Source organism: Punica granatum, chromosome 5 (genome assembly GCF_007655135.1).
Source record: "Punica granatum isolate Tunisia-2019 chromosome 5, ASM765513v2, whole genome shotgun sequence".
Classification (NCBI taxonomy): domain Eukaryota; kingdom Viridiplantae; phylum Streptophyta; class Magnoliopsida; order Myrtales; family Lythraceae; genus Punica; species Punica granatum.
In genome coordinates this window covers 7,304,154-7,315,573 of record NC_045131.1, presented here as the reverse complement: position 1 = coordinate 7,315,573, position 11,420 = coordinate 7,304,154, and the positions used below count along the sequence as shown (strand labels likewise).

At 38.1% G+C, this 11,420-nt stretch overlaps 1 protein-coding gene across 1 annotated transcript; it reads right to left on the bottom strand.

Moving 5' to 3' along the window:
• On the bottom strand, window positions 1-7,237 carry LOC116207978 (probable LRR receptor-like serine/threonine-protein kinase At1g29720). The gene is made up of 9 exons (XM_031541125.1): window positions 7,164-7,237; window positions 6,985-7,050; window positions 3,789-3,825; window positions 3,581-3,705; window positions 2,809-2,845; window positions 2,600-2,724; window positions 2,363-2,424; window positions 2,235-2,252; window positions 1-197 (listed from the first exon to the last, which is right to left on the bottom strand). Exons 1-9 carry the CDS (start codon window positions 7,235-7,237, stop codon window positions 1-3), a joined length of 741 nt encoding a protein of 246 aa, XP_031396985.1.
• Window positions 7,238-11,420: the final 4,183 nt, after the last annotated feature.

Below are 11,420 nucleotides of genomic sequence, written 5' to 3'. Positions count from 1 at the left end.
TCATAGATTTTTCGCCAATCCGAAGTCCGAAATCTTCGCATTGAAGTCTGTATCAAGCAGCACAATTGTCACTTTAATGTCTCGATGCACAATTTTGAGGGCAGACTCCTCGTGCAGATATGTCAATCCTTTGGCAATTCCAATGCAAAATTTCCTCCTTGTGGCCCAGTCTAAGTTCAATCTCTGCTCCTCACGTCCTGAAGGAAAATCAATGAAAGAAAAAAGGAATAAGACAATGGGTGCAGTAAAATCTGATTAAAAAAAAAAAAACATTAACCACGATATTTTTAAGAATAAATGATTTACTGGAAAGTGCCCGTTCAAGATTGTATTGGTTCCCTTCCATACAACACCCATGCGGCTTTACAAGATTATGGTGTTTTGGGTTAGAAATTTTGCGTATCTCATTCAGAAATTCTCATTTTCCCCGCTTTGATGTTTTAGACAGTTGCTTCACGTATATTAAAGTCCTATCTCGTAGCTTACCACTACAAGAAATTTTGTATGTAGTGACAAATTATATTGCTACGAAGGAAATTTTATCACAAGAAAAGTAAATTGTGATAAGAATGTTAATTATATTAAATAAAGTCTCATAATACACATATTTGATATGTATGTAGATACATATTTATTTATATGTATAAACATTTCTTCAATATTATATGAGTTTTCATATAACTTACATATATGTATATACATACTTAATATGCATGTATATACATACTTAATCTGTATATTGTGATAATAATGCTAAATTATACTAAATAAAGTCTCATAATGCATATACTTAATATGTATGTAGATACATATATAATTATATGTATACACATATCTTCAATATTGTGTGAGCGCCACAAATCAAGTATTCCCATAATAACTAACATATATGTATATACATATTTTGATAAATCATGACTCACATTATATAATGTTTTCATCGCGAAAATAAGTTTATCACTATAAGTTATAAGATATTGTGACAAAACGTTATTTTATCACGACATACTTATTAGGACGAGCTTATTAGGATGAGCTTATTTTGACAAGACCCATAATAAATTATCATCTATTTTGATGACAAGCAGTCTTATCTATTATTGTGTACCCTGCAATCAAATTCAATAACAATCCTTCTGCACTACTCGGAATGAGCCCTTAACGCCATTAGGAAAAGTTTATTTTGATATGACCCATAATAAATTATCATCTATTTTGATGACAAGAAATATTATCTATTATTGTGTACCCTGCAATCAAATTCAACAACAATCTTTCTACACTATTCGGAATGAGGCCTTAACGCCCCTAATCTAGTCCAATCAGATGGTAGAGACATTGAACATCAACCTTAAAGCCCCTGAGACGACACAAGACAAAAGGGAAAGCGGTCATGATGTGACTAGACTCGGGAAGGACTCGTCCTATGACACGAGGATGATCAAAACAAGCCTCAATGGACCCCTAGATACCTTATTCAGATCAGACCTGAGCGTGAATGCAATGTAAATCGATCTTAACTAGCCCCAAACAACATGAAACGTAAGAGAAATCGACTCGAAGGTGTCTAGACACAAGAAGGATACATCCCATGAGGTAAAGGTGACCCAAACGAACACTTAAAGTCCAAAAACAAGACAGACCACCAAGCACAAGTGCCGTAAATTGACATTGAGGGGCCCATAATGATATGAGACAAACCTCTAGAGACCTCCACAACCAATACTAGTTTATACCCATAGTCGACAAAATCAAAACAAGGATAATTCTACCAAAATAAACCATTCCCAAGTCAATGCAAAAAGCGGCCATCCCACATCTTAGCCGCTCATCCCTTCAACATCCATCCTCAATATCACGTATCATCTCCTATCACCGTTTCAATTCAGCTCGTACCCAACACAATATCAAGCATAAGCCATTGTTTATTATTATCAACAAACACAACCCTTTATCATCATTCACTTTAGCCCACATCATAAACACAATTCATAGCTGACAAAATCAAGCAAAATCATTCCAGGAATCATCCAATAACTCAGCCTTGAACAACCCACTGTAGTAGAGTCTAAGGAGCTCATTGGACCCTCACTTCCAATAGGTATATATTTTGATTAGATTACAATTTTAGAAATTTACTACCTTGTAGACTGGTCCAAATCCTCATTCTCCAATCCGATTATTCGGATCGAAGTTTTCTATAGTAGCTCTGAGTTGTCTTAGAGTAAACTCACCAGCCATTAATTCTAGCTCTAAAAAAAGAAACAAATATTAAATTACACGAAATAAACATTTGTAAATGTAAAGAAAAAAACCATAGGTGACTAATTACTTTACATGAACCTTGATTAGATTGTACTACTAGTATGATGCAAATGAGTAAAGCTATTACAAGTCCCACGATTTGACGTGTTGACATTCCACCTGGAACATTTAAGTCTACAAAAAAACAGTATATAAAGGAATTATATATGTTGAATTGGACGAAAAAACACATTGCAGAGATAATACATTGGAACTTACTTGGAGTCACGATAATAGTAGTTATGAGCGGTCCGTACACCCCATTTCAGGAATAGCCGATGTTCCTTTTCCTAACCAATAGAGGTGGATCTCCAGCATTGAAGTTTTCATGTCAACCATTGCATTAAAATCTCGATAAACTCCAATTCTAGCACCTCCAGCTGCTTCCATGATATTGAAGTTTTCTAACACTTTCTTACCCTGCAATAAAGATGAACTACTTATTAATCTAAAAGCTTATCATTCAATTAATGGAAGAACAAAAGAAGTGAAATTTACACTCACCTGAATATATACATCGAATACTCGTTTGCTGAGGCTACTGAATGTTTGATCATCATAAAATTGTATTTCAGCAAAATGAAGACGGACTCGGTCATTGCCCGGGATCATGCATAGGCCGTAGTGTTTGAGAGATAGGGAGCAAGTCATGCAGATTGGTATAAAGCTGAGTATGATTCATTTATAATGAAAGGACTATTTGTGGTGTATGAGATGGAGTGTCGCTCTCATGCTTGAGTGCATCGTACTAGGCTAATTTGGTGTACAACGTCAATGAACTAGAGAGCGACAAACCGTCGCTCTATACAATTTTTGTAGGAAACAAAAGCAATGTTAAGTTGCTTTCTAGTTCATTTCCATCGTACACCAATTGTAAAGCGCCCCTAAGTACGAGAGCGACACCTTGTCGCTCTCTAGTTCATATGCATCGTACTGCAAATTAGCTTAGTACAACTCCCTAAAGCACGAGAGCGACGTTCCATCGCTCTCTAGTTCATTTCCATCGTGCACTAATATTAGCCTTATACAACGAAAATCAACTAGAGAACGACGGAGCATATTAGACTTGTACGACGAAAATGAGCTGGAGAGTAGCTCTCGTGCTTGGGTGCGCCATACTAGGCTAATTTGGTATATGATGTAAATGAACTAGAGAGCGACAAAGCGTCGCTCTCGTGCTTAGAGACATCGTACAAGGCTAATATGACACCATATTAGCAGTTATGAGCGGTCCGTACACCCCATTTCAGGAATAGCCGATGTTCCTTTTCCTAACCAATAGAGGTGGATCTCCAGCATTGAAGTTTTCATGTCAAATATGGCATTAAAATCTCGATAAATTCCAATTCTAGCACCTCCAGCTGCTTCCATTATATTGAAGTTTTCTAACACTTTCTTACCCTGCAATAAAGATGAACTACTTATTAATCTAAAAGTTATCATTCAATTAATGGAAGAACAAAAGAAGTGAAATTTACACTCACCTGAATATATACATCGAATACTCGATTGCTGAGGCTACTGAATGTTTGATCATCATAAAATTGTATTTCAGCAAAATGAAGACGGACTCAGTCGTTGCCCGGGATCATGCATAGGCCGTAGTGTTTGAGAGATAGGGAGCAAGTCATGCAGATTGATATAAAGCTAAGTATGATCCATTTATAATGAAAGGACTCTTTGTGGAGTATGAGATTGAGCGTTGCTCTCATGCTTGAGTGCATCGTACTAGGCTAATTTGGTGTACAACATAAATGAACTAGAGAGCGACAAACCGTCGCTCTATACAATTTTTGTAGGAAACAAAAGCAATGCTAAGTTGCTTTCTAGTTCATTTCCATCGTACACCAATTGTAAAACGCCTCTCAGCACGAGAGCGACACCTCGTCGCTCTCTAGTTCATATGCATCGTACTGCAAATTAGCCTAGTACAACTCCCTAAAGCACGAGAGCGACGTTCCATCGCTCTATTGGTCATTTCCATCGTACACTAATATTAGCCTTATACGACGAAAATCAACTAGAGAACGACGGAGCATATTAGCCTTGTACGACGAAAATGAGCTGGAGAGTAGCTCTCGTGCTTGGGTGCGCCATACTAGGCTAATTTGGTATACGATGTAAATGAACTAGAGAGCCACGAAGCTTCGTCGCTCTCGTGCTTAGAGGCATCATACAAGGCTAATATGACACCATATTAGCAGTTATGAGCAGTCCGTACACCCCATTTCAGGAATAGCCGATGTTCATTTTCCTAACCAACAGAGGTGGATCTCCAGCATTGAAGTTTTCATGTCAACCATGGCATTAAAATTTCGATAAATTCCAATTCTAGCACCTCCAGTTGCTTCCATGATATTGAAGTTTTCTAACACTTTCTTACCCTGCAATAAAGATGAACTAATTATTAATTTAAAAGCTTATCATTCAATTAATGGAAGAACAAAAGAAGTGAAATTTACGCTCACCTGAATATATACATCGAATACTCGTTTGTTGAGGCTACTGAAGGTTTGATCATCATAAAATTGTATTTCAGCAAAATGAAGACGGACTCGGTCGTTGCTCGGGATCATGCATAGGCCGTAGTGTTTGAGAGATAGGAAGCAAGTCATGCAGATTGGTATAAAGCTGAGTATGATCCATTTATAATGAAAGGCCTATTGTGGTGAATGAGATGGAGCGTCGCTCTCATGCTTGAGTGCATCGTACTAGGCTAATTTGGTGTACAACGTAAATGAACTAGAGAGCGACAAACCGTTGCTCTATACAATTTTTGTAGGAAACAAAAGCAATGCTAAGTTGCTTTCTAGTTCATTTTCATCGTACACCAATTGTAAAGCGCCCCTAAGCACGAGAGCGACACCTCGTCGCTCTCTAGTTCATATGCATCGTACTGCAAATTAGCCTAGTACAACTCCCTAAAGCACGAGAGCGACGTTCCATCGCTCTATTGGTCATTTCCATCGTACACTAATATTAGCCTTATACGACGAAAATCAACTAGAGAACGACGGAGCATATTAGCCTTGTACGACGAAAATGAGCTGGAGAGTAGCTCTCGTGCTTGGGTGCGCCATACTAGGCTAATTTGGTATACGATGTAAATGAACTAGAGAGCCACGAAGCTTCGTCGCTCTCGTGCTTAGAGGCATCATACAAGGCTAATATGACACCATATTAGCATAGTACGATTGTACAACACCCCTAAGTAAGAGACCAATGCTCCTTCGCTCTCTATTATTTTCGTCGCACACAAGCGACGCTAAGTCACTCTCTAATTCATTTCCGTCGTGTACCAATATTAGCCTTGTACGACGCCCCATCATTCTCTAGTTCATATGCGTTGTACTCCAAATTAGATTAGTACAATGCCCCCAAGCGCGAGAGCGACGCTCCATCGCTCTGTAGTTCATTTATGTCGTACAACAATATTAGGGTACAACACTCCCAAGCACGAGAGTGATGCTCCGTCGCTCTCTAGTTCACATGAGTCGTATTCCAAATTACCCTAATACGACGCCCCTAGGCATGAGAGCGATCCTCCGTCGCTTTCTAATTCATTTTCGTCGTACATCGATATTAGCCTTGTACGGTGCCTCCAAGCACAAGAGTGATTTTCCATCGCTCTCTAGTTCATTTCTTTCATACACCAATATTAGCCTAGTAAAACGCCCTTAATCACGAGTGCAACACAAATGAACTAGAGATCAACGAGGCATCGTACTCCAATTTTTCTTTTTTAAAGGTGTGGGTATAGGTGTGGGGCCCACCTAGGACCTATCTGTTAGAGTGACGTGGGCAATGTTCATTGGTGGAGGGGTGAGCCCATAGGTTGTAGGTGTAAAAAAAAAAAAATGACTTGCTCAACTTGCAACAAGAGGTCACCCTAATAGGACTTTCCCTCCAGTAGCTGAACCCTATAACTTCCGTTAGTTTAATTGTATGTTCGGGCTTTAGCCTGCTTAGTTCCCAAAAATAATAATAATAAATACAAGAGAGAACAATAAATAATGACAATACAATTTTCGATTCAAACGGTTCGACGCTTATTTTATTTAAATAACGTTTCGAGTTCGAAGAATTTTATCCCTTATTTCGTTTAAGCTTATTGAATTAGTCATGACCCAATTGAATTTTTAGATATCATAGTTCACATAAAAAATTTAAAAATAAAAATTCAGAGGTGATCACAATGGGCCAAAGTTGGCCCACTCGTTATCTAACATTGCTAAACCCCCAGTGGCCCAAATTGATGAAGGGCGTAGTGCCTTAATGTCAACTTCCGATTAATTTTCTTTTCTTTGGCATTTTTTTTGGAAGTTGGTGTTAATTGGAGTTAGAATCTCTCTAACGTAAGATTTTTGCTTAAAACAGATGTTAAAAGCGTATCATTGTTGAACTAGTCATGATATTTGGCTATTCTGAATGTCTCGTTATAATTAATGTGCGATCCATAACAATCAACAGCTGTGATTGACTCGATACAGATAAGTAAAATTTTCTTTCTTTTGAGATACTTCTTGAATCCTCGGCCTCAGTATCTACAGTTTAAACAGGTATGGGATTAGTCCAAGTGAAATCACAGTCCACAAACACTCAAGAACAAGAATTTGTGGGTTCCCCAAATGATTCAAATGACTTGATAAGAAGAAGGGTATGGGCAAGAAGGCCAGCTACCAAAGGTTTGCAAGCACCATTCCTGACAATTGAATCGACACGGTCATAGGTCCGATGACAGAGTATCTGCAATACATATAACAGGAAATAAGAGTGCCGTTAATATTACACCGACTAGGAACGGAAGATATATGTGACAAAGAAAGGCAACAAATTGTTGAAAACCACAACATCCTCACATCCTCTTCCAAACAATCATTGTCGAAAACCACAGCATTCTCACATCCTCTTCCACACAATCTCCGACAGCCATCGACGATTTTCATCGTGCTTCTTTTGGTTCCACATGCACAAGAGGAGTAAGTCGAATGTAGTTCTATACTTTTCCTACCCAAAGTGTGATGATGTGATTTTCTTGAGTTTTCTCTTAAAAATTAATCACTCTTTCAGAATTGGGCTTGGTCATCCAACTCAGCCCAGCAACATTGGCATATAGAGGCCCAAAAGGAAAAGCCCATTCAAGGAGTCCGTCTAAATCATCAAACTGTTAGGCAATGAGCAGAATTTCCTTTGAATACGAAGCATTTTGTGCTTGGAATTTCGAAATATATAGCGCAACTTAGTAAGCTATAGGCCAATGGACTGGTTACGATACTGATCGAATGAGAACGTTACTGGCTCGTAGGCATGCTTGGTGATGGGAGAAAAAGGATCGCTAAAAGTTATGGCACGCGATTCCGAAAAATGAATTTGATTCACAACTTCGCCTTCTTTTTAAATGTTTGGCTTCGAATCTTCATGTTGAGAGTCCCAACTGTGAACCTACAAACCAAGACATCGACTACAAGCTTCTTCAACACCCTGAGGGAACGTGACCCTGCCCGGAACCTCCACTTGGCTCTCTGTCTCCGTCGTCCCTGCCACTGCATTTCTCATGAGGTCCCCCAAGGCCATGTCCGCCGCAATATTGTCCATCTGGAGGGTCAGCCTGCCTCAGTGCTATGATGATCCCATCGCCGGGATCTCCTTGGGGGGAGTGCTTGGCCTCCCCTACCCTCATCCGCCTGTAGTACAACAACCACTCTCCACTACCATGCCTAAATGAGGTGCAGTTGCAAGAAATGAGGATGCGAAAGTTGAATGAGAGGCTGAAGGAGATGTTGAGCTCGATCGTTATGACGGAAGACGTGATCCCTGGGGACACCCCGTCGAGGGGCGAGGAGAGGACGTCGATCCTTGGGGTCCTGAGCTTGAATACAGTCAGCAAGAGCATGAGGAAGAAGAGGACTGCCCCTACTGCCATGAACCTTCTTCTTCCCATACTATCCCCGGTAATGGTGACATCTTGGAGGTCTTGTTTTCCCTCATACATGTATAGTATGGCTCCCGTGGATGGAATCGATGGAAATGGTTAAGCAATTTGTTTTTGTAGGATAATGCCGGGGGACGTTTGGTTCGAGTATAACAGATAACGTCAAGAATGAAAGGAAAAGTTAACTATAAAATTATTCTTCCTGGATTGGAGCCTGAAATATGAGATAGTTCTGCTCTTTAGATTATATTAGATTACTGGAATATAGATAATAATATTATATATGTGATTTATTTTTAGAGAGACAAGATAAGGGTCCTAAAACTGAAATGTCATTGTTATTTAAAAATTTCATGTGTTTCAAATGCAAAATATTTACCCACCACGAGTGTAACTTAATTTTAATTTGAGAAAGTGATTACAATGGTTAGCTTTACAATCAAATGCTGTAAGACACGATGCAAAATTCAGACTTTACAACGTTAAATACTCTCTTCACATTTGGTTCAACACCCAAATGCGTATGGCCCTTTCCATGCAATATGGGTGATGATGCAAAGCGTAGAGCGAAAACCATCAAATTCATGGAAAAGACTTTCATGAGGGCACTAGAGTTGCGAATTCGAAGCACTCAGATCGGGTACAATGGAAAATGCGGCAGCAATACGTCCGGCATGACGGATCGAACCGACTTTGGATCTTGAAAATTTACGATGACAGAAATACATGCTCATAAATTGTTTTTCAGCGAAACAAAATCAAAATAAAATTTCATTATTTGGATCTCATATTGAATGTGATTTTCGTTCCCTTTGCTTTCTTGAAAGTTTTTGGACCGAGTAGATCGTGAGGTGACGTGTGCTGTATCAATCAACAATAGTGATTAATCATGGAGCTTTCCGAGAAATTCTCCCATCTTTTTCCCCCTTTAGATTTTGAGTCATGCAAGCAGTTTCTTTTTTCTGGTAGATATGCAAGCAGTGCTCTCAACGCCTCTGCAACATCTGTTGTATAGCTATATCTAATTAGATTTCATATTACTCATAGTCCGAAGCTCGAAAAGAGTTAGAACAGACACCGATCACAGTACATACGAAATGTGGAATCGATAATATATTGAACTAACTGAAATGAACATGGCATAGACGTATCAACTCTGTACCATGTCATATATACTTTACCTACATGTCCAGCAGTTATCAGCACACTTTTCTTCCGTGTGCTTCTAGCAGATCCGAGACGTATTTCAAGCAAATAAAAGATAAGAACTGAAAGGGATTTGAAGCTTTGGCAGGAGATTCATCAGTACGGCATATGGAACCTGCAGGACGATGCAAGTCCATCTTGTTTTCTCCTTTCAGAGCATGACGGGGACAAAGAAACAGCTTGTCGCCAAACTACGAACTTTGCTCAATCCTATATCGTCGGGTCATGTTTGTTGCATCATTAACATCACGCAAATAAACACTAGACAGAGTTTCCACTGAAAAGATATATAATTGAAAGCTACTAATGGAATATCCGAGCAATCAAAGAAAGATATGACGCAAAATTCTTCTGAAGCGAAATTCTTGCTCAAATCAGGTGTAGAAGGTTTCATGCTGAACTAGTTTCGCAATTGATTATTACGTGTACAGTCACAATTATTGTGAAGTCCACAGAATCAACAGTTGCAATTGACTCGATACAGTCGAGTAAGATTTCTTTCTTTTTATGTATCCGTCAAACCCTTGGCTCAAGTAACAACAATTTACACAAATGTGGGATTCATCCAAGTGCATTATAGCCCACAAATACCTCAAGAACAAGAATTAGAAGATTCAAATGACTTACTAAGAGGAAGGGAAAGGGCAAAAAGAAGGCCAGCTCCTAGAGGTTTACAGTCACCATTCCTGGTAACTGAATCGACAGAATCGTAGGTGTGATGAAAGCGTATCTATACAAAAAATAAGTCAACACAACTGTGGTTAATATCACGCCAATTAGTGATGGAATATGTGACGAAAAAACAACAGTGAACTATCAAAAACGCAACATTTGACATCTCTTTCTCCCGTTCCTCACAATCTCCGACATCTATCGACGATTGCCATCATGATGCTATTGTTCCACTTGCACGATAGGAGTAAATCAAATCCATTTCTGTACTTTTCCTAGCCAAGCGTGTGTGATGATGTGTTTTGCTCAAGTTTTCTCTTACAATTGATATCACACAAATAATAATGTTGTTTGGAATCGTGCCGGCCCGATTAAGAAATTCCCAGGCCCATAATTAGAAAATTGGGGCTCGGTCATTCAAGTGGAGACCCAAAAGGAAAAGCCCATTGAGGAGTCGCTCTAGCAAAGCCTATACAGCAAGGCAAAAAGCAGAATTCTCTTCGCGCATGAAGTACTTGGAATATCGGTTTATATATTGTTTGAATAATCAAACGTAACTTTACTTTACATTAATTTACTTTTTTCTCAATTTAACAAAAAAATTATTTTTTTTATCTTTTTTTAATTTTCTCTCATACTTTTCCTTACCTATTATTATAATTAATTTTTTTATATTAAATTCTATGAATTATTCAATACTTTTTCTTCAATTCAATAATATAATAATTATTTTTTTATCTCTTTTTCAAATTCCCTTACATGCTTTCTCACAACTACTTTTGTTTCAATCTCGTTAAATCAAACTAAATCAAATTAAATCGAAAAATCAAACTAAATTAAATCAAATCAAATTTAATTTCGTTATCAAACTCAATGATTAATGTAGTAACTTAGTAAGCTGTAAGCCTATGGCATGGTTCCGATGGGATAGTACAAGCACTTGATCGGCTCTTGGTCATGCTCGGTAATGGGAGAAAAGGATTACTAAAATTTATAACCCGTTTGGTTTTAGAGTCGGTTTTTTAAATCTTAACTCTACTCGCTACACAACAAAAGTCAACAACATAATTATTACTTTTTTATTTTTCTTCAATTTTTTTAACCATTTAATTCAATTTTTAATACTAAATTATCTAAACTATTCATTACTTTTTCACATTTTTTCTCATAATTCAACAATACAATCATTACAATCAAATTAAAATCAAAACTCATCTTTACTTAACTCTAATATCAAATGCGCTATTAATATCTGCAACGTGATTCCGATTTCGGAATTTTGCACTATATCCTACCGGATGTGAAT

Bases quoted from the DNA above. Each gene is read 5' to 3' on its own strand.
- LOC116207978 (XM_031541125.1), bottom strand. From the start codon at position 7,237: ATGGCTGTCGGAGATTGTGTGGAAGAGGATGTGAGAATGCTGTGGTTT. The intron at 7,051-7,163 runs GTGAGGATGTTG...TATGTATTGCAG, and splicing joins ATGATTGTTTGGAAGAGGAT to ATACTCTGTCATCGGACCTA. The intron at 2,425-2,599 runs GTTAGGAAAAGG...TAAATGTTCCAG, and splicing joins CTGGAGATCCACCTCTATTG to GTGGAATGTCAACACGTCAA.